Raw genomic sequence first — 24,646 nt, forward strand, 5'->3', positions numbered from 1 at the left:
CATTAATTCATATAATAATTGAAGTCCAACAATATGTATAAATTCGTGTCAAACTATGAAATCAATATGATTATTCGTACAACAACTTGGTACTTACACTAACATTTGTTTACATCTTTATAGGATTTTTAAAATTTGTTATAAGCTTTTAAATTCGGTATTTATTTAAAGTTTGTAATTGATATCAATTTATATCATGTAAAAACAATTTACATTTCAATTTGAATCAATATACAAAAAATCTTTAAAAAAATTCACAATCATTATTAATGCTTTGTTTACATTATTAATAAAGTAAGAGAACCGAATAACATAAGAGAAGACTAAATTGGGAACCTTTTATATCGACTTAAACTAATAGGTATGAAATTTGGCCAGAATATATCATACTAAGGCCCAACAACGACGCCAAAGAACTGCAGTTCATACCCATAATTTAAATCGACGACCCAGAGTGTATTTCCCTTATATTTTTTCAATTTCTCCTTATCTTAATCAGTAATGAAAAATACTCTTTTTTTTATTATTATTTATACATATATATAGCCATGCTATCTCCGTTCTAGTTGGATAATCCAGCAGCAGTAATTTAGCTTTGCATTAGGCTAATCATAACATAAGCAAGAATGAAGGTAACAAGTGCAAAAAGATAAAAAAGGAAAGTTACAAGTAGTCTGTATTCCTTTTTATGCCAAATCAAACTTTTATATAACTAAAGAAAGAGAAAGAAGTTACAAATGCCTCTGCTTCAATACATGAAAACTGCTGAGGGTGTACCAAAACAATTTTTTCATGTCTGCATGGTCTTCATCTGCCAAGTGTCGCTTCATTGTTAAAAAGTGTCATTTGGTCAAATCCCTTGACTTGCTTTGCTGTCACCTCATTTTTTCATCAGTTTGGAGAAGCTGCTTTCTTCTGATTCTGACCCTGATTGCTTGCGGTCCTCTTTATCTTTAGAGGATTCTGAAATTTTCATCTTTGATTTTGCCTTCAATGCTTCTCGGATTTCTTCGAATAAATTATCAAGAAATTCCTCTTGAGAAAATTCCTCCAATGAATTCCGAGATTCTCCAGCTAGACAAAAAAATTTATTTTCTCCATTTTTGCTTGAAGTTTTCATAGGAGAGGCAATTCCGAAAAGATTCTTTTTGAGATCATTTTGTATTTGTTTGAGGTATTCCTCAATCATTTAATCTTTTGTGATTACTCATTTCTTATTCAGAATCCTTTGGGTACCTGATTCTCCTTTTTCTCTTGAGGAACTCAATATTCTTGCAATTTTTATTTCATTTCGTTAATGATTTATTGACCATAGTATTTCTTGGTCTCGGGATCAATTTGCATCAACCTGTTCCAAAATTTTAAACAATATCTTCTTTTAATGCTTGGGATTTTCTGTAGGCTAATTTCTACTTCTGGTAGCTATTTTTATATCCATGGAATAGAGAATTCCATAAAGAAATAAAGAGAAGCCATTCCTTCAATCCATCTTCTCGATTTTTTTGCTTGGATTATTTTTGGTGAATAATTTAGCCATTCCGTATAGTATTCCTGAAAAGTTTCAGGAAGAATAGAAATTGATGGACCAAAACTTATCCATCATTGAAATACCCAATTCGGTATCTCTTGCTGGAAAACCAGTGAGCAAATTTTAAAGAATCATGTATGCTTTCTCTTATAATTTTCATAAAGAAAAGCTTTATTAAACGCTTCAACATAGTTCCAATAATTGAATTTATTGTATTTTTTGATTTTGGGTGAAAATATTCTTTTTCTCCTAAGGGATTAATTCCCCATTCAACAGCATTGATGAATTTTTTAATTATTGCTTTTGAATAACTAAAAACTCCTTCCCATTACTGGAGAATATGTGATTAATTTCAACACTCTGGGTTGCCTTAAGATACATTCATAATGTGCCCTAGGTTTGTATGACCCTGCATTAAAAGATGCAATATTAAGGTATCTTTTCATTAAATACCATGGATCATTTTTTCATCTTAAATCATTATTTTCAAGAAGTATAATTATGTCATGATGTTCACTGAATTTATAATTAATTAGTTCATCTTCATCCTCTTGCAATATTACTGCATAAGATACTAAGGATGATGATTCATCAGTTGTTAATTTTTTGTGATCCTTCTTGAATTCAAGAAATTATTTGAAGAGTTCATTTTCTTCTTCAGGAATGTTATTATATTTTCCAATTCCGAAAATATTTTCCCTCACTAATGTCCTATGGCCCTGTCTAACAATATCGCTTGCTTGAAACCTACCTCCTCTTTGATTAGAGGAGGAATTCCTTCCTCTTCCCCTGTGGGGGAGCATTTCCTGAAAAATAAAGATAATTCATTAGCCTGCATAATAACCAGCAATTTGCTGATGATATGGCAAGTTTGCTATCCAAAGTTGTTTAATACGATTTTCTGCAGTGACGTCTGCATCTGAAAATTGTATGAGAATGTCAGAAATAATTTCCTTGAGTTTGTCAATTCACTTCCTGATTATTTTTTTGCTTCTTTTCAATCTAGTCTTATATTCAATTGGTTCATCCCATAATTTTAATTGATAAATAGGCCAATGTATTCCATTCATAAAAAATCTTTCTCCTATGACTAATTCTTCAATCCGAAGATTTGGAATTTTAGAAGAAATATTCATCCCTCTAAATATTTCATTTCCAAGTTCATCAGGAGTTATTTCTAATCAATATATTCTCTTGATAGGAAATCAGGGAGACTATTTGTCTCTCCTTTAATATGCTCAACAGAAAAATTAAATGGGGCAAGATGTGCTTGCCATCTAGCAAACATTTGTCTAGAAATATCATGTTTAAAATCTTTATTAAATATAAATTTAGCAGCAGAACAATCTGTCCTAATGGTGAATTCTTGATTAAGTAAATCATCTCGAAATTTTAACACACATTTTACAATGGCAAGAACTTTTTTAGCAATCATAGCATAATTTCTTTGGGCTGCTTTCCATTTCCCCGAATGGAATCGAACCAAGTATTCTTGCTTATTTTCATCAATTTGTTTTAGTATTCCTCCAAAACCAATATCAGAGGCATCTGTTTCTATTACTTTTTTCCAATTTAGATTAGCAAGAGTTAAACATGGTAATGATTTTACCTTTTGTTTAATTAATTTAACTACTTTTGTATGTTCATTAGTCCATTCTGATGGATTCTTTTTAAGCCTGTCATACAGTATTGTTGTATCTTGAGCAAGGTTCTTATAGTATGGGGCTATATATATTTAAACTGCCCAAAAATCTCTATAATTGAGTTTTATCAATGATTTTATCAGGAAATTTATCTGCAACTTCAATACTCCTATTAATGGGTATAATTTCCCATTTTTCAATATGATGTCCCAGAAGTCTAACTTTTGTTTGAAAGATACTCATTTTTTATTTTGATAAAACCAGACCATTTTGGATAACTAAGTTTCTGAACATTTCTAAATGCTTGAAATGGTCTTCTATACCATTTGAGAAGACTAAGATATCATCAATATAAATGATGATAAAATTAGAGAATTGGTTAAAAATATCATTCATAATATTCTGAAATTCTGAAGGTGCATTTTTTTAATCCGAATGGCATAACATTCCACTCATAATGTCTAAATGGGACTGTGAACATCGATTTGTACCTATCGGATTCAATTATTTGGATTTGCCAATATCCTGATTTTATATCAAATTTTGAGAAAATTATTGCCCTATGTAATTTGTCTAACAGATCCTTTTTATTAAGGATCAGATATCTGATCCATTTTAAGACTTTATTAAGAGGTTTATAATTTATCACAAGCCTAGGTTTTCCTCTTTCCTTTTCTGCATGCTTATTAACATAAAAAGCAGTACATGACCATGGTGATTTTGACGACCTAATTAGTTTTTTCTCAATCAGGGATTTAATTTTATTTTTACATAATTCTAAATATTCAGTATTCATTTGGCAAGGTCTTTCCTTATTAGGGATATTCGCTTCAGAAAATTCACTTTCATATGGAAGGTTAACAATATATTTCTTCCTATGCCAAAATGCATTGGGATGTTCATCACATATTTCTAGCTCAAATTTGTTTTGAATCATTTAATCTTTCCTTGTAATTTAGGGTTTTAAAGTAGTTCATCTATTTATAATGAATTTATTTCTTCCTTAATAAAGCATATTTGGTTGGTCATAGATATTATTAAATCTTTTATTTCATTTATAGCCTTGTCTATTGGTTGCATGATGAATTTGAATTTTATTATTTCATTATCAAAGGTTCCTATTATGCCTTCTTCATTAATATTCTTTATTGGAAAAATCTTTTTAAGGAAAGGTGTTCCAAGAATAATTTCATTTGTTAAATCTTTTATTAACAGGAAGCTTGTCGGAATACATTTTTTTATTATTACATATGTAAGCGTTTGGAATTTTAAAGCATATATTCAGTTTTTGGTCATTAGCCGATGATAAAGAGTGGGTCGTTTTTTCAAAATATCTAGTCAGTATAAGACCTTTAATACAATTAATATCTGCTCGACTGTCAATAAGAGCAGTAAATGTTTTTCAAAAATTGTTATTTATTAAAAGATAAATTTTAATATTCTATTTTTGACTAGTGGATAGAAAATACCCCTTATATTTTTCTTCTCCTATTTTATTATTCTTGCTAGTTCAAGCATTTCAACTCTATTAGTAAGAGACTGATTGTATTTTTTAATACTATTTATCTCTTCTTTTAATTTTTCTAGTTCTAATTTTAGATCTTCAAGAGTAGAGGGATTATCTCTAATAGTATGCTTTTCATTAAGTAATTTTTGGACTTCAGTTATTGTATATGGTTCAAAAGGTTTATTAATAGTTTTATCATAAGCTGGGTTAGACTCCGATGGAGGCTTTATTATTATTGTCAATTTTACTTAAAATGATATCCCTAACTTCAGGATCTTTTATTTCCCTAAGTAATTCGATAATATGATTGTTAGTGAGAACATTTATTTTTTCCATTTACTTTAAATTTTGTGATTACTTCATAAAATTTCTTAATGTGAATTTTCCTCTTGCCTACATGAACAAGAAGGTTCTTCTTCTTCAGATTCAGAGTGGTTGATGAATATTCAAAGTTTTCTTCAATATTTTTGAGTTCATTTAATAATTTATTTATAATTTTAATTGTCAATGAAATATAATTTTAATATGATAAAATTTAATAATTTATTTATAATTTTAATTGTCAATGAAATATAATACAATTAATATCTCAATACATTAATATTAATTAATTCAAATAAATTTAGATAAAAAATATTAAATATCAAATAACTTTAAATCATAAATATACGCCGCTATGGACTAATAACTAGTTTATACTTAAAATTGAATTTAATGAATTACAAAATAAAAATTGAGAACTAAAAATTTTATTTTTATGTGGGTCGTCATTAGAGTTTAATTTGAAAAAGTAAGTAATAGTTATAAATAAAATCACATTTTCACCAGAAGTGAGATCTGATCTACTTAATCATAGAACCAATACCAAATCAAACCAAACGAGTACTTAAAACAAAAATTTTCAATGAATTTATAATTATAATTGCAATATTTCTCTACATCTACATCTGAACATAAACCAAAAATTTTTATGAAAAAAAAATAATTAAAGAAAATACGAAAATAATTTTACCGGTAAAAACCCCCTTTCAACCGGTAAGAACCCCACACTCCCACTCCAATGGTAAAGACGAAGAAATACAGATGTCCTCCCCACCGGTGAAAACCCTCAAAATCACCTCTTTTCTTCTTCCTCTTCCTCTCACCTTCATTTCGCTTCTCTTCACGCCCAAAAATTACAGAGGAAACCCTCAAAATAATCGCAGATCTGCGAAGAGGGAGTGAAGGAGAAGGGGACCAATCTGAAGGGTTTTTGTAGCCACGATGAAGGAGAGACAGTGGAGCGCCCGCAGGATGGCCGCGAACGTGAGGAGGAGCAACGATGGAGGTAGCAGGAATAAGAGAAGGTGGTAAGTCTTCACACTCAGCAAATTCTTCGTTTCTGTTCAACCTCATCTTTTGCTTGAGGAGATTAGTTGGTACATATATCATTTAATTAGGTCTTTCAGAATTCCTCATTATCAAGTAATTATGGGACTCCATTTTTTGACAAAAAGGCCTTGTAGATCATCATCTCTATGTAAATGACACTTGTTGTGATGTTCCTCGAATGGGATGTCTTTGTAGGTAGCATGTCTATTTAGTATGTCTATATGTAAATGCCACCATCTTGTCGGTTTTGCGGCCGGATGCGAGTGACATCACTCCGTTGCTATGGTCGTACACCATTGAGCTCCAGTACAAACAGGTACGTCAATTGATTGTCGTCTCTGCTTTCCATGTGATTACCACGGGCTTTGGTGTGAGTTAATAAGTATCATTATCTGCTTTCGCATTTGCGCCCCTGCATTATATGTATGTATGTAATTTTTTATGTGGATGGATGTGCGTTATGAATTTGGAAGTGACTCAATCCCAAATTTAATATTTTTGAACTTATTGTGTTTCTGTACTATGGTAATTTAGATCTTATAAAATATTTAAATATATAATTGTTTGAATTTTCCATTTGCTTCACTCTTTGTATTACATGGTGAAGGTGGATTGTTTGACTGGTTTATTAGATGTGGGAAAAAGCATGGCCCTTAATACAATATAAGAATCTTCAGCCTTAAGTTTGATTATTTTAAAATTGATATTGGGGGTCAGGTGTAGTTACGTTTTCAAGCCATAAAGTTAGATATTCTTGCAATTTAGTAACTTGATGGAGCTAAAATGGTGTTGTGAAGAAGCATTATCTAATTTGGTTCTGTATATCTTTTTATGATTCTTAAAGATAGCCCTTAGTACAGTTCTCTACATGCGTGCCTGTGGCAACAAGCTTTGTTTAATTGGGTAAATCAATAGTTAAGTTTATGGTAGGTGGCTATTATTCTTACTTTAGCCTATAATGTGATGTGATTAATTTCAACTGATTTGATTTACTTAATTAACTATCATCCTTTAACTTGTAATTTGCTGCTGGCGTAGTGGTTCCGTTAATGTTTGCATGTTTATCTAGAACATGTAATCAGTACCTCTATAAAAGTTGGCATATAATGTGATGTCTTGATTTTTGCATCCGCTATAGGCAAAGTTTCCTTTGAAACAATATCAATGAAGGAGATGTTGGGATTATTAGTTCTGTTATGCAATTTTTGTTAATTACTTGGTGTGGGAAGACTATAGATTATTTCAAAAGCTCAGCTTAGCTCTTTTTATGGGAAGAAATTTGATGGATGTCCGACATGTAAGATTAAAATGTTGCTCTAGCTAGGTCAGGTGGACTTGTAATATTGACTTACAGTATTAAGCAGATGGTTGTTGCCCTACCTTTTCATCTGGGATCTAATAAAGGAAACAAAATAAGCAGAATGGGTGAAAATTAAATTTGATTGCCTTTTTTCTAGGAAAAAGTATGCATATTAGTCTTGTAACTGGTAACCATTTTCGTGCCCTAAATTTTGGTTGGGAGGTTATGCAGCAGAAGCACCGTATCATATGGTACGCATAGCCGCTAGGTTCATGAAAATTTGACCTATTCTCTAGTGCTTTAAGCCATTGCTAAATGGTTACCTATGGTAATGGGTACCCCTCCAATTAAGGGGTAAGTGAGGGTGGTTAATTCATGGTGATTAATTAATTTAGCGCAAATGAGTTGCCAAATAAATTGTATATTGGATTGTAGTCCAAGTCTAGCTAAAACTAAACCTAAAGGATCACACACAAATCCTTAACGGAATTGGAGAAATCTAACAACAGTATAAAAAATGCAAACAAAGCCTTTTTTTGGTACCATTTCAAGCTATTTCAAAAAACATAATACAAATATTGCAAAGTATCCTAAATTATAATAACAAAAATGCAATTTTCTTTGGTAATAAGTATAGAGATGTTTTTAATGTAATAGTTAAATATTGTCTCAAAATATTGAAAAAGAAAAAAAGAAAAAAAACCTGCAAAGACATCCCCTCAATTATATAAATATAACAAATCCATCCCCTCAATTATCCTACAGAGTTCTAGCCTTTTAGGTAGCATGTTTATTTGGGAGTATCTTTTGCTGGTGCGAATACTTCATTCTAACAGACCTTGCTTCTCTTTTCTTCAGGATCCATTGTATATGAGGAACATATATATAGCAAGCATATATATTTTCACTTCTGTGCAAGAGCCATTTTGTCTTCAATGAAGTCTTGTTTTCTAAACATAAAACATATCATGCTAATTCGGTAATTTGTAGGATAACCATTTTCTTGGGAAGTACGGTTAAATTGATTTATAACTGGATAAATTATCAAAAGATGGTTAAGAGATGGAGAATCAATGGAAGGAAATGTCTCTTGAAAAATTTAACTAAATCTAGTGATGCATTTCATTTGACCTATGATGTTTATGGAGGAGGCATTTTCTTGAGCACCAGCACACTGAATTCTGAATTTTATATGATCTATTCAGATCCAGGTGAAGAAAATTTTGTGAGGCAAAGTGTTGAAAAGTTGTATGCGCACTTACTATGTTCTCTTTCTTTCTTCATATTACCCTTCTAAATTGAATAAAGATTGTTAAGGAGTAGAAAGAACATACATGGAATGTGGATTGCCTTCTACAATTTGTGCATGCTCGCTTTTATGGTTTGCTGATAGCAGCATATCATCTAGGCACGTTTCTGTGTGGCCCCTGACAACTGCAATTGGTGCTCTCCACTATTAATTTCTAGTTGCCTTTTCAGGCAAACAATACCTCTGGATCTTTCTCCAGTTGCATCTGTAGGAGTTTATTTTCAAAATGCTATTATTTATATCTTTTTCAATTCATTTGTTTTTGTAACTTGCTCAGGGTTTCTGACCCTGACATATCAACTTCCTTCTTTGATTGTCGTTTTTGTTTCTTTATCTTCACCTTTTTCTATGAAGAGGCACAAGTTTTTTCTCTCACTCACTTATTCCCAATGGCTTAATAATCATAGTATTGGAAGCATATATCTATTATATTTATCTAATTCCAGCAATCTGTTGTAATTCCCCTGTTCCATTGACTCGACCTAGTTATTGAGCTGTGATAGAACGTATCCATGATTACAACTTTCATGTATGATTTTTTGTATAGGTACTGGTTGCCATGATTCAGTTTGTGTCATGTGTCCAGTTGATCTTTGTCTCCTGTATTGGTTAAAGATGCTTTGTTGTTCTTTTTATGAAATTATGTTCAGCTGTGGATTTATTTCTTTGGTGATTCTATCAGGATATAGGAGGATGCGACATTCAAAAGCAAGAAATCCATGAAACTATAGAGTTACCTTTGACACATCATGAGTTGTGCCAACAGATTGACATAGATCCTCCTCATAGAGTGTTGCTCTATGGTTCGCCTGGTACTGGTAGAAAACCATGCTTGCCAAGGCTGTTGCTAGCCACATTACTCCATTCTTCATCACAGTTGTTGGCTTAGAAATTGTTCAGAACTAATTGGGAGAGGTATGTTTAAAAGTTGGTTGAGTTATTATTCCTGCATTTTTACTCATTATTTTTTGGGCAAATTGCTACATTTTATTTCCTTCTCTATCTGGAGAAATTTCTTGCCCAGAGATGTAGTTGTCTACCTAATTAATCATACACCTTTTGACTTTTCACTCTCCTTGAAGTGAACAACAATTACGTGGGCTACTCTAATTCTCTTGCCAAGTAATTTACTCTAGCCAAATCTGGTCCTCACAAGAACTCCCAAGTTATTTTCATAACTGTGTGGAAGTTGGTACTGAAATTTCAGCTACTTGGAATGATTCGTCGTTCTTCCCTTTACCAATTCCTCTTCATCTTTGTTGGTCATAGGCTGTTAATTTCTTTATAGAAAATGATGGGTTGGAATAGCTAAAAGAAATTTTTCGTGGTACTTTCACTTGTTCTTAGGATAATCTGTACATACTTTTGTCATTTCTTGTGGTGTTACTTTGTTTTGCTTTTAGGAAGATGTGGTAGTTGAAAGTTTCATTATTGTCACTGTATCCATATAACAAACGGGTCTACTGGTCCAAAATGCCTCCAGGGTCCACGAATGGTTCGTGATGTTTTTCGGCTTGCAAAAGAAAATGTACCTGCAAATATTTTCATTCATGAGGTAGATACAATTGCTACCGCTAGATTTGATGCTCAAACTGGAGCTGATCAAGAGGTTCAGTGGATTCTCATGGAACTTTTGAATCATGTATGTTGAGATATAGATGAAGATGAAAAATAATAACAATTTATGAAGGTATTTTCTCTCAAATTCCAATTTACTTTACCAAATTGATTAAGTGGTAGCAAACATTTCTCTCGACAATATTTTTCTCGAGTTAAGACTTTGTACTATAAATAGAATGTAGTTGTATCTTTAATGTGGATAACCCATCCAACATTAAGAAATGGATCTCGTCTTAATTGTATTCTTAATCCACATTTTGTAAGCCTTGCTTACTTTCCTAATGGTAGGGCCACTTTGATATTTAGAATTGTTATGATTTAAAACTTGAAATTTGCCTTCAAAATTCAGGCTTTGCTTTCAGCATCGTGAGTAGTTGTTAGAAAAGGATTATTAAAAATGTAATCAGATGAAGCCTATGTGCTTTTAGAAAATAACTAACTGCGTCTCCATTTTCTTTGTGAATCATACTTTTCGTGTGGGTATATACTTGTACTGGTGACTTCATGGTTTAATTGCTTGAGTAAGGTTTGACTTGACATACTCCGTGATTTAGTCTAAAGTATGACGATCATCATAACAAAGCATAACAAAACTCAAAGGTCATGTTTAAAAGTCTCTCACTTTTCTTTTGTTTGTCTGTTGTGTGGTGTGTGTGTTTCATATTCTTCTTAGTTATATGATGGCTTTTTAACTTATCTTTTTTAAACATCGCATTGGTGGTTTGTCTTTTACATGCAAACATGTTCCCATATCTATGCATTTGACAGTTGATTTGTATTTGAATGTTTTTCGACTAAATAGGTGAGCAAGCTTATGGACTTGTATAAGAGAAGTTCAGAGGAATGGTCGCAGAAGGCGATAGAGCTTGAGGGAATCATCAAGGCTTTAGAAGTAAACTTTGTTTGTGATTTATTTATTCAAAGTTGCCCAATGACACACGATATAATAATTCCTCTTATGAACATGCAGTAGTTTAGGTTGAGGAATTGCAAACTTATCCATTTGTTTTCATGCATGGTAGCTACCAAGGGAATGTGTATGAGTTGGCAATGAGGAGGAACACTACAGTTGTGTTGGAGGTTGGGGCTTTGAAAACAATGAAACAAATGATGATTACAGAAAGTAAAAAGTCCTTGCAAAGTGACAATGGTGGTAAAAAGTATTCTTGGCTTCCACTTTTCATTTTATTCATTAGACATGTTTCCTTTTATGTGCGTGTAGTGTTATCTTGAAATCTTGATATTCATCATTTGCACAATAGTGCAAATGTTACTTTTCTTTAGATCTAGCAAGTTTGTTCTTTTGAAAAATATTCTTGGATGTTTTTTCAGTGGTTTTCCAATTGATTTACTACTGTGGTTGTTTCTATCTTTTTTTGTTTATATGTACTTTATTGTAATCTCATTCAAGTAAACAATATTTGTTGCTCTTTATGGTATATCAAGCTTTGTGAGACATATTTGATTGTTGGAATGACAATATATTTGTTTAGCATTTTGGGGTTGGACTCTTGGTTCAATTGAAATAACATGGAAGTACTCATCCAATTTTCATTTGAAGGACCCAATAAACTATTTCAAATGTAAAGCATTCCACGTTTTTTAGTTTTCGTTTCTCTTCTGTTATATTATCAAGATACTACTTTTTTTTGAGTTTATCGAGAATGATAGTTGGTAATTTGATGAATAAATGTGATTTTGGAAGCATAAGATTGAGACATGAATGTATACTTGCATTATGTGATTGTTGCTTTGAGTAAATGTGGAGTAGTTGAGGCCTAATATCATGCATTTTGAATTGCTTTGAAATAGAGTTGGAATGTTCTACTTCCACTCAATCATAGGAGTTCTTGTGAAATCATATTTGTTTGCCAAAACGCCGCCCAATTGATCCTTAAAAGTTTAACATGGGACATGCATCATTTTGAAAAATTCAATGGCCCTTCCTTTTAGAAATTTCTTTTACCATGAAAAAAAAAAGGAAGAAAGAATAGCAAAAAAAAGGAAGACTACATATACTCCGCTGGTTTAGGTCACTTAGTAACTGGTTAACTTCATCACAAATGTTGTTATTCACGTAAAACGGTGACTAGAGCCATGAGTATGCAAAACACTTTAGGTAAAACGTTATTTGGTTGAGTAATCGGGTGCCTTCACCACAAGTGTTGTCATTCGCGTCAAAAGACCGAAATACGACGTTTTTTGGTTGAGTAACTGGGTGCCTTCACCACAAGTGTTTTCATTCGCGTCAAAAGACCGAAATACGGCATAAAGAACGTAAGTCATTGGCAAAAACAAAGAAAAAAGAAAGGAAATAAAAGCCGTGACAACAAAAGGGGAAGAAAAAAGGAAAAAAAATCATTAGTGGCCAAAGAAAAGAAAGAATAACAAAAGTCGTCCCAACTTAGGTAGAAATAAGGAGATAAAGGGTATTGTGTTGAAGTGATGAGTATGGTGACATTTAGAAACCTATGATTTTGTGGAAGCTTGATTGTTCTACTCTCTACTTCGCGAGACAAAGTGTTGTGATGTGATTGGCCTCTTATCCTCATTATGTTAAGTTAGTGTTTGCATAATGTATTGCTGCATTTGTGTTATTCAGATTATCTGCATATAGGTTATAGGTTACATTTGTTGTTACGGAATATTGGAACAATGTTGAGAACATGTTTTTTGTAGTTGGACTTTTGCTTGAGGACAATAATTGTTTAAGTTTGGGGAGTTTGATTAGCTTAGCTTTACATATTTATAATAGTGGATAATAGTATTTCGTGTGTGGGAGGCAATAACTTCAAAAAATTGCAACAGTCTTTTCCTCCTATTTTTGCTTTATATCTAAAAATTGTCACATTTCTTGATGGCTATCTGAAAATCCTGTGTAAAAGCCTTTATTTAGACTTTATCTAACTACTATTTTTGATTGGGAGGTGATAGATTCTGACCGTGATATTATTTTACCAATATAACTAAGAATAATTATCCTAAAAATGTTTAAATGCTATATTATTATAGTTGTCTTTTATTTTATGGATTTTTCCTCTTAGATGACCATATTAGCACAGGGTAAAGAGAACCTCTCAAAGCTACATGAAATATACATTTTGTCTAAGAGATGTTTGGTGGTGGCATTCCTAAGAAGGATGGAAAAATTGATTGTGCTGAAGACACTTTCGCCAGGCAAGGCAAGCATTTTTTATTGTATGAGCACAACTGCAGGTTGAAACATATGCGTGAGCGCTCAGTCATGTGTATACCTTCAGGCCAACATATCGAGTATTGCTTACATGTATGAAAGAGTGGTATTCAAAGTACCCATGTCTCATCCTATACCATTAACATTCTAAGTTATAATATACTTTGTCTTTACAGATGAATGGATTTGACCAGACAGTTAATATGAAGGTTATCATGGAAACTAACCAAGCAGACACTTTGGATCCTGCCCTCCTACGTCTAGGAAGACTTGATCGTAATATTGAGTTCCCTTTGGCAGATAGATGTCAGAAGAGGCTCGTCTTTCAGGTGAATCTCGAAGATCATTTACTATTTGATGTTTGCTGGTTCTTAAAGTAAACAACATTTATATTAAACTGTCCTCACATCTCACTCACGAAAAGAAGTCTCAACCCAAATAACCTTTAAAAGAGGAGAAACTGGGACGAAATAGTCCCTTTCTAAGAAGAAAGGGACAATCCTCCTTGGTGAAGGAGAAAAGAGTTCATGCAACCATGGAAAACAAGTTATTCTACATCAAGATCAACATAGATGCCTGAACTTCTCTATCACCATAAACTATAGTTTCTTTGTGTTCTTATAGTTGATAGAAAATGGGCCTTGTTTGCAGGTTTGCACTGCTAAAATGAATTTAAGTGATGAGTTAGATTTGGAGGACTATGTGTCTCGACCATATAAAATCCGTGCAGCTAAGGTCAGTGATTCTGCTCACTTTTTCCACATTCATACAACGAGAAATCTAGTTACTTATTTACAATTTTATATACGAGAGATCTCTTCCTCTAATATCTGCCACAATCCCCCATATTTGAAGTGATCTTATTGTTCATTGTCAAAATCAGATTTTCTTCAAGAATGATACATTTGGTCAATCTTAGCTATCATTCAATATAGTTTCTGAGGTGAAGTCTGCCCATGGGATTGAACAACCTGATAAAGTTCTACATTCACATACTAATACTAACTAAGTTGAACTTTATTAGGTTTCCAATTTGACCTCTTATTATTAATAGTCTTGTCGTTTTATGTTGTTATTTATTATCATGAGGGTGAAGGTTTGCACAAGATTGGGTAACCAAAACAAAAAATAGATTACTGGAGATTTGTTCCTTAAAGTACCTCCTTAGATACCTTGTGTTTAATAAAGAAAATCTACTTTATGGAATAGTACAAATGGTTTCTATCTTCGAGGTGATACTATTATTGCATAAAATTGAAGATGTTGAAGTGTGACTATTTGGAATGTGACTTCGAGAATGGATCCGGTTGTCAACAAGATCTTATGTGGAGTCAGTTAAGTATTTCAGGCCGGAGGTCAAAGCAGTGACTGGAGAACCTTTGCAACATTTGTGTACCATGAATTTTGGCAAGTTTCTGGAACCACTGCCCTTTTGCTATTGCTATCTTCTGTGTTGTGGCAAGATACTGTAGTTGCAATTTCTGGTGCAAGTACCCATAATATTCTTATATTTTCTGATTCGACACTTTTAATACTGCAAAAAGTGCAGTTTCACTAGCTGTTGTACATGGGCTTGCCCTCCATTGAAAGGGGAAGATTGCATTTTGTATTGCAACCCAGGAATTCAAAAGACACCAAAATCAGATAAACTTAGGGAGTGGTAAGTTTGGTGGTTGTTTGATTATGATACTGTTAATTATAAGTTGTGAGCTAATATGTCCCACTATTTTATTTGAATTATTGCTTTTGTTTCAAGTGCTTGTCCATGCTACGAAAAGCTGCAAAGGAAAATATTGTAGTTGACCTTGCTATGACCATTTATTTGTGTCTACCAGTGAATGCAAAGCAAAGGTAGCTGCAGCTCGGTTGCCATACTTTTGATTGGGATTATGGGCTTGGTGCTCCAAAGGACATGATCTATCAACTACAACAAGAAGAGGACCGGAGAAAACAACTTAAGAAGGGACTATGAAAAAGATGATCACAAAAAAAGCTCTGGAGGCATCTAGCCATACTGTGGTAATTTCATGGTTAAATTCGCAAAGTTTGCTTGGCTTTTTCAGTGTTGTCAGTAGGATCATTTTACTTTAGCATGTGTCAATTTTGATGTTGTTGTTGCCCTACCATATCACAATTTTGAGTCCAGCCTTACTTTGTTTACATAGCTTGGTGAAACAATGTCTCCCAGGAAGGAAGACTTCGTCATGGTACACTTACAGCATGCATGTGCACACACACTGCTGCATTCTGATCGTCTAAGGAAATTGTTGGGTTTTCAAACAATGCAAAGATTTTCAGCTATGTGAAAAGTAAGGATTCTCCTAAGTTTTGGTGTTCGTATTAAATCCTCTCATGTGTATTTCATTTTCCTAAATACTATTCTATTTCTAGTTTTGGTAATTTGGTGGTGCTATCAAGGTTTCATGTTATTGGAGTATACATTTTGGATAGCCAAAAGAAGAAAGGACAGAACAGAAGGATGTTGGGGTTTTGTTGCTTTGACCCTCATTTCTTCTTTCTCAACCAACCTTCTCTTTCTTCATGGTTGGAGACAGAGGTACTTGAGGAAATAGTAGTGCTTATTAAGTGTAATCAATAATAATTGACAGGAAGTGGAATAAGTTGGTTGACATATGCCATGTGATATTATTTCATGTATTCTTGAGAAAACTTTTTTCTTGCATTGCTTGTGGACCATTATAAGTTGCTCAAAAATTAATGTTTTTTGCCACTTAGCTAGTTCTTCAATTCGTGAAAGGGGAATTAGGGGAGAGATTTGAAGGTGCAGAGCTTGAATTATTGGAACGATTGCTTGTTAAACGATTAGTACTTAGCTGCAACATGATTAACATTGTGCTTGAATGGATCGGTGTTTATACATGTATAAGAATAAGACTTTGATCAATTAAGAATTCTGGTATTCCTTTAGTTTATTGATACTTTATAACTATAAAATTCTACCATATTGGATCTTTTTTTCTGTTTCTCTAGATCTATTCTTGCTTCTAATATAATTATGGTTGGTAAGAATGAAAACAGAAGTGCTAAACAGTACCTTCAACAATCCCCATTTTGGCATATAAGGTGATGTTAAGTAAGGTTAGTGTTCAATGGCTGGCCATAATTCTTATGTTCGATTACTTTCTATGGTCTTATTATTTTTTACACTTTTCATGGCTGCAGTTTTATTACTATTAAAGATAATTTGTTGCTTGAAAAATTTTGCTAGAGTGGAAGCAGGGAAAAAAAGCTAGGGGGAATGTTGTGCATAGAAAATCAGTTTCTTCGTTGTGTAGTAGTAGTGAGGTCCCTTCTACAGCTCCTATGCAGAGGAGATAGATTCAGTGGGCTTCACTCTTTAGAATTTTCTTTGAATGTCATGTAATAAGGGGTGTAGCACTTGCTAAATTTGCAGTTTTATGGTGATTTATGAATGTTTGTTGATATGATTGTCACACTAATGTGTTGTTGACATAGAGGATGGGTTTATATGGGTGGTTTTGCAACTCTTTTGTGAAATTATATGATGTGTGTGTGTGTCTTATAAATGATGTTTCTTGGTTTCTAGAAAATGGTTTGGTCTCGAGAAATTGGTTGATGCCAATATGAGGATATGTAAACATGTAGAAGAGGAAGTCGAGATATTTAAGGATGCTGTGGATGAGACCAAAGAAATTGGAGGAAGTTAATGCTTGAAATAGAGGAAGGGGATTTTGATGTTGCAGTGCTCAATAGCCGGAGGGTCAAGAACCAGGCTTTGCCAAAGGATTTGGTTGAATTTAAGAAGCTCCAAAGTGGCACATTGTTAGTGAGGTATTCATTCCTCCTCTTTTACGTATTGGAGCGTATTTCTTCTATGTTTTTGCTGCTCTTATTTAATCTAATATTTATGTTCTGTCACCTTGCTGAAACTGTGTTGTTGCTCTCTATTCTTCAGCTTTTTGGTGCATAGTCAACTAACCTTGTAAGATGGTGAGGTAGTTCCCAAAAGAGTCCTAGAACGTGAGAAAACGGATCCTATATAGTTACAGAAAAGTGTATATTTTCCTTCTCCCCCTCCCTCTCTACATTGTAATCTGTTTGTGTGGTAGAGATGGTCTTGTCTGATTGGACTCAGGTTGAAGTAAGTTCCTCCTAGCAGTTACAACCCTCTGACACGCAAGAATTGGCAGGAAGGAAAGTGAAAACAACAGCAGATGTTGAACTAAGGAGTGCCAGGTAACGATGTGAGGGAGAATTTATTGAAATAAGTAAATGTCTTTTCACGTTTACTCCAACCTCGTACATTCTCATTTATTATTTAAAATAGTGATATAGGTATAAATGTCTTTTCCTCATTGAAATAAAACGTAGGTGGAGTTTACAGTTTTATAGTAGTGAAACATAATAATATATAATACAATATAATAAAGAGCACTTGGTTGGAGTCCGTAAAGGGTATAACTGCGTTTTCCTAATTGAAATAAACATAGGTGGAGTTCAGACTTTTGTTACAATATGATATAATATAATATAGTATAATAAGAGCACTTAGTATGCTTAGATATTGAAGTTTTCTATCTATGTGCTGTGTCTTATATTTTTCCCTTATAGTTGGATTAAGATAGAATTTTAATAGAATAATTTATTTATCATGTTTTATGTTTCTTGCTTTTTTGTAATGACAATTATACTTTTTTCATATGATAATTGATTACTAAATTATGTGTAGTAATTTTAATTAGTTAATTTATGTTAAAATCAAATTATTAGTTAAATTGTGACTTAGATGTTATATTATAATAGGATTCTAACAGAAATTGCTTACATGCATACTATATTACATAATTATTTTTTTATCATTACTTACGATTTATTATATATCAGAAATTCATTTATCATCACTAATTAGATTTCTTATTTTATTTGTTATGTTGTATGTTTTTGGTTAACAGTGCTTAGTTGCAACGGGAGTGTTCTAATTAAATTTTTTAATTGAATTTAATAATGTCGAAATTAAATTACACACTGCCAGAAAAATTTAGCAGACCAAATCTAATAAGGATATTTTTTTTCCCCTGATTTGGTTAGCTATTTTAATAAAGGTATGGGTTAATTTGATAATATTTTTTTTTTTATCTTTTTGGTTTAATATTCGTGTTCATTAAAGTATGTGACTTTGATATATTTAATCGTCGGTAATTAGGATTTTTACAAAAATTGTCTAGCATATTATATTATAATATATAATTATATTTATTGTTTATTTTATGTTATGGATCATATGTTAACTTAAAACAATCTGAAGTGTATATGTATACAATTATATTTATTATTATTTATGATTTATTCATTTTATTAAATATGAAATGAAAAATGAATAAGTGGCTACAGGATAAATTAAAATTTAAATTGTATTGTAATTTTAATTAAAGCATGTACTAAATTATTTTTTTACATTTTTATAGACATAAATTGAAAATTGAATTTTAATTTTAATTGAAGCAACTTGATGTTATAGTCATGTACTAAATTAAATGATTGAAGATGAATCGTATCATATGTTTTTATATTATTGTGATGAGTATTTATGTTGTAGGGTAAATTTTGGTTCTTAATATTTATATTTAGTATAACATCGGGCTTTTCATAAATTAGACAGAAATAACTAGTTTTCTATATTCATAGTATCTAACTTAAATAAACTGAATATTTTAGCTGTTATGCATCTATTTTTGTTTTTTTATAAATTTATTTTAAAGAAAATATATTTCTCGTTTGTTTATTTATTTATCAAACTTTCTATTTCTATCTTAAATATAAGGGATAATATTCAATTTTTAATTATGTTCTATCTACACAAACCACCTCTCTCTTTTGAATAACATATAAATTTATAACCTAATATATTAATTAAAGAATATAGTTTTAGTCATAAAAATTGAGCTATAAATAAAAATTAAAAAATAATTTTTTTAATTTTAAAAATTTAAAATAATTTTATACTTGGTAATTTATAACCTAATAACTATTTTATTAATATATTTTATTTTTAGAAGTAAATTACAGATATATTCAATAATAATAATAAAATGAATGAGGTCATATTGTTCATTTTCATAAGTATGTGTATCGACACTCCCTCTATCTTTTGGTATTAGAAATTCATTTATAAATAAAATTAAAAAAATAAAAAATTAACTTTATAAATTTAAAATAATTTATAAAAATGTGATGATCTAATTTTTATAATATATTAATTAAAGAATTTATTATTTTAATTTTGAATTATTTTATACAGAAGGTGATAACTTTTAATTTAAATTATTTTATTAATATATTAATTAAATAATTTAATGTTCTATTATAAAGAGATATAATTCTATATATTGATTTAATTAAAAAAATTAATAAAACAATTTAAAATTTAAATTAATATAAATAAAAAAATATATACGGGATCATATTATTCATTCTCATAAATATTGCTTTACTCATTTGGGAAATAAAAATTTAATCTTGATAAATTTTTAATCTAAATTTATAACCTAATATATTAATTAAATATAATTTAGTAATTTCATTATAAATAAAAATTTAAATTATTATAAATTATGAAAAATATTCAGGATCATATTATTAGTTCTCATAAATATTGATTTGACACCCCCTCTATCTTTTGGTATTAAAAATTTAGCTACATATAAAAATAAAAAAATTAATCTTTTAATTATAGAATTTAACATAATTTATAATTGAAAATTTTTTACTTTAAATTCATTCATAAGTATTGCTTTAACCACCCCCAGCTCTTGGTAATTAAAATTTTAGTTGTAAAAAAATAAAAATTTGAGTTAATTTATACAAAAGGTGATAATTTTTAAATTTAAAGTTATTAACTAGTAACTAATTTTATCAATATATTAATTAATTAATTTAATATTTAATTATTAAGAGATGTAACTTTATATACTGATTTAATAAAAAAAGTTAATAACATAGTTTAAATTTAAATTATTATAAATAAAAAAAATACATACATGATCACATTACCTATTCTTATGTTGCTTTGACGTGTTGGATAATAAAAATAAAAAATTAATCTTGATAATTTTTTATCCAAATTTATAACCTAATATATTAATTAAATAATTTATTATTTTAATTGGAAGTACAATTTTATATATAGCAACAAAGAAAAGTCAAGAAAAAAAATATGGGATCTTATTAATCATTCTTATAAATATTGCTTTCATACCCCCTCTTAACAAAAATTTAGTTATAAATAAAAATAAAATATCAAATCTTTTAATTCTAAACATAGATAATTGTTAATTTAATTTATTACCTCATAACTATTAATATCAATGTATTTAATATATAAATTAGTATAAATAATATAAAAAATATGGATAATGTAATTCATTCATAAGTATTGCTTTGACATCCCCTACTTTTTAGTAATTAAAATTTAGATATAAATTAATATAAAAATTTGAATTAATTTATGCGAAAGGTGATAATATTTTTTTTCGGTAAAAGGTACATTTTATTAAGTAAAAAAGTATAGTAGTACAATACATCTTGCTTAATTTAAGCGGTTTCCTCGGCAGGCCAAAGAATCCGCCATAAGCTGTAAAGCACACAGGTGCTAATAGCAGTAGGTAATTCTACACTAAGAATCCTATATTGCACATCTCGAAATATCAGCGCACACGTGTATCTCTATGTACTCCATTAAATCGCCTAATATTGCGCTCATGCCAGACATGGTACACACACGAGGCCAAAAGAGCGCGGTAGGCCGTAGAATTATAGTGTTTGCCTCTCCATCTGCAAGCAGCCCATAAGACTTCAGCAGCCCAAGCTCGGTTGGGCCAATCAAATCGAAGTGTGCGTCGAATCACCGTCAAGCAACCACGCGAATAAGTGCAGCGAAAAAAAAGATGATCATAGGTCTCATCAGCACCATCAGAACAAAGTACGAAAGAACTATTAATATGAGCCAACTAAGGGAGTCTACCAAGGATTGCCAGCCATAATACAAAAGTATGTTTAGGGGTTTGAAGCGGCCCATCAATAGTGAAGACCAGCCTAGCTTGGGCCCTTTACCCCGTATTAAACGAATCATCATAGCAACTTTTAGTTGTGTATCTTTTGACCGCCAAAGGATACGATCAGCCCCTCCATGGATGGGTGGAAGAGAGTGCAAGAGCTGTAGGGAGTGAGTGTCAGTGATAGAGGGCCAACACCATTGCCCATCTAAAAGGAAAACTGCAACCTTGTCCGTCTCCATAGTATTTGTAAGTCGAGGGCCCTGCGGAAACTGTTGGATGAGTGGACCAAGATCATGCCAAGGATCGTGCCATAGCGAAAAAGTAGTCCATCCCTTATGAAATAATGAATAAAAGGCCGGAGAAGTGGCTGTAAGCAAAGGAGTTTCCTCCAAATCCAAGAACCCCCTCGCTCAGGGACCGTCCAGATAGTAACCTTTCTCAGGCGTGTATGATATATCCAATCAACCCAAAAAAAAGCTCGGTTGCCGCGGATAATCTGCCACAATTTGAGTCCCATAAGTGCGCGGTTAAGAGTAGTAATATCTTGAATTGCTTGATCACCTTCATCAATAGGACGACATACGCAATCCCATGCCTCCTTTGCATACCCTCGAGCAGATGATCCCTTCCATAAGAAGGTCCTCAGCCGTTTTCTATCTCTCGAATGATGCCTTTGGGTAGAATAAAAGCAAATGCCCAATAGATACTAAGGGTAGTAAGAATAGATTTAATAATCTGTACTCGTCCTGCATAAGATAAAGATGTGCCCTCCCATCCTTTAATGCGCTGATCCAGTTTTAACAGTAAGGGTTAGCAATTCAAAATAGTGAGCCATGATGAGATAAGAGGAAGTCCCAAATACTTCATTGGCAGAAGTCCTCTTGGAAATGGAGTTGGTCAATAAGCAAATCTCGAATCCCCATAGTTGATCGTGAGATAACAAAGTTACTCTTTTGGGCATTGACCCGAAGGCCGGACAAATCCCCAAATAAGTCAATTCCCTGCTTGAGCACTCGTACAGACTCTAGCTCAGCCCGACAGAACAGTAATAGGTCATCAGCAAATCCAAGCTGAACCAATCTCAACGGCTGGCATTTTCAGTGAAAAATAAACCTCCTGTCTTGATCAATTAGTTGCTGCAAAATATGATTCATAACTTCCATAATCAAGACAAATAAATATGGGGACATGGGGTCTCCTTGGCGAAGACCCCGAGCCCCAGCAAAGAAACCATATGGTTTTCCATTAATCCCAATAGAGAACGATGTAGTAGTAATACATTCTTCCACCCAATGAATAAGCCTGTCAGGAAATCCAAAAAGCTGCAAGGTAGCAATTAGGAAATCTCATTCAACTGTATCATATGCCTTACGTATATCTACCTTAAAGGCACAACGAGGTGGCAAGCGTTGTTGATTATACCCTGTCAAAAGCTCCTGCACCAGTAGTATATTATCGCTAATAGCGCGACCTGGAACAAAGGCTGTCTGCGCTGGACTAATAAGTTTATCCATCACCAAACTCATTCTTTGCACAATGATTTTAGTAATGACTTTATACAAAAAATTACAACAAGCAATCGATCTAAAGTCAGATACACGTGTAGGATTGTGTACCTTGGGGATGAGTGCCAAAATCGTAGCATTCACCTATCTCAAGAGTTGGCCAGTGGTGAATAAATCCCAAACAGCCTACGACTTCAGCACCCACAATAGGCCATGCGGCTTGATAAAATCTCGAGGTATACCCATCCGACCCAAGGGCTTTATCAGCTGCAATATCAAATATAGCCAATTTAACCTCATCATCTAACACCGGGCGCATCATCACTCGAGCCTCTTCATTGATCACAATGTGGCGTACCCACGAATGTAGGTACCGAAGGTCTAGAAACCTTCAGCTCTGCTCGCCCCTCAGCAAGTTGCCATAGAACCCAATAAACTCCTGGATCACCTCCTGGTAATCCGTACGGGTATGGCCAAGCTCATCATCAATTTGAAAAATTCGCCGTTTTGTACGGCGCTGCGCAATTTTCCGGAAAAACACTCGCGAGCATTGATCTCCTCCTTTCATCCATTGCATCTTGGCACGCTGCTGAAGCATAACATGCTCAAGCTGCACCGCTCGTGCATATATCAATCTACAATAATGCTCAAGCGACAAGATTAGAGAATTATGTCGATCCATGCTGAGTAACCACTGAGCCATATCAAGAAACTCCTTGGCCAGTTGCACATTACATGACAAATTCCCCTTATTCCTTCGCTGTTGTCGAAACACGATCTTTAGTGCTTTGAGTTTACGCATAACCGTGTACATTGGAATTCCCACAATATGGTGCCGCCAAATATTCTGCACACTAGGAATAAACTGGGAGGATAAAGCAAAATAGTTATCAAAACGAAACATACCTCCCAAGGGGGGAATGATCGGAAGTATGTGGTGTGAGGCTTATGTAGGAAGCCGTCGACCATCTCATCACCCACATGTCATTCACTAGCATTCGGTCCAATCGCTTCCATAAACTACGAGAAAAAGTACTATAATTGTGCCACGTAAGCCATTCCCCTTGCATAGGCAAAGAGAGCAAGCCAGTATGCACAATACAATCATTAAACTCATCACTAGCTAGTCGGTTGTCACCCGCCTGGCCACATACTTCGCTAGAATCGCGCACCATGTTAAAATCACCTCCTACCAGCCACCTCTCCTCAGAACACTGCCCTGCAAGCGTAATAAGTGCCTGCCAAAGCTCTCGGCGGGCACTAATATCGTTCGCTCCATAGACAATCGAAATAGTATAGACATTATGCACATTCCTTATTTGGACACGAAAGTGGATAGATTGTGCACCAATATCCATAACAGTGACATCAAGTAATTCATATCCCATGCAAGCCATATTCGATTCCCAAAACTCACATAATCAGTAAACCACTTTCAACGAGGAAGTGTAGCAAGTTTAATACGTACCGCATTTGTCGCTTAGACCCATGTTTCCAACAGGCCAAGAAAGTTTAAGTGATAATCCTCAACCAGGGTAGAGACTGCAATTGGTGGTCTCGCCTATTGAGTCCCCGTACATTCCATATAGCTAAATTCAGCATGGATTACTAGATGATAGGTTGCATCTGTTAGG

General features: G+C 32.7%; 1 protein-coding gene across 6 annotated transcripts; it reads left to right on the forward strand.

Moving 5' to 3' along the window:
* LOC105156805 (26S protease regulatory subunit 6B homolog) lies at positions 5,736–17,146 on the forward strand. 6 transcript variants are annotated; one of them, XM_020693194.1, is made up of 13 exons: positions 5,736–6,027; positions 6,245–6,365; positions 9,341–9,573; positions 10,142–10,348; positions 11,081–11,170; positions 11,301–11,438; positions 13,495–13,564; positions 13,648–13,800; positions 14,123–14,206; positions 14,820–14,878; positions 15,021–15,131; positions 15,307–15,490; positions 17,040–17,146. In XM_020693194.1, the coding sequence occupies exons 6-12, from the start codon at positions 11,329–11,331 to the stop codon at positions 15,350–15,352; spliced, it is 633 nt and encodes a 210-aa protein (XP_020548853.1). In that variant the 5' UTR covers positions 5,736–6,027; positions 6,245–6,365; positions 9,341–9,573; positions 10,142–10,348; positions 11,081–11,170; positions 11,301–11,328; the 3' UTR covers positions 15,353–15,490; positions 17,040–17,146. The 6 variants fall into 6 exon arrangements, with proteins under 6 accessions (XP_020548853.1, XP_020548850.1, XP_011071329.1 ...); XM_020693191.1 differs by lacking the exon at positions 10,142–10,348 and adding an exon at positions 15,637–15,780; XM_011073027.2 differs by lacking the exon at positions 17,040–17,146 and adding an exon at positions 15,637–15,780.

This window comes from Sesamum indicum, linkage group LG1 (assembly GCF_000512975.1).
Source record: "Sesamum indicum cultivar Zhongzhi No. 13 linkage group LG1, S_indicum_v1.0, whole genome shotgun sequence".
NCBI classification, from domain to species: domain Eukaryota; kingdom Viridiplantae; phylum Streptophyta; class Magnoliopsida; order Lamiales; family Pedaliaceae; genus Sesamum; species Sesamum indicum.

Coding starts and splice junctions, on each gene's coding strand:
- LOC105156805 (XM_020693194.1), top strand. CDS start 11,329: ATGAGGAGGAACACTACAGTTGTGTTGGAGGTTGGGGCTTTGAAAACA. Junction 13,565..13,647: donor ATATCGAGTATTGCTTACAT/GTATGAAAGAGT, acceptor TTGTCTTTACAG/ATGAATGGATTTGACCAGAC. Junction 14,879..15,020: donor TTTGTGTACCATGAATTTTG/GCAAGTTTCTGG, acceptor CAAAAAGTGCAG/TTTCACTAGCTGTTGTACAT.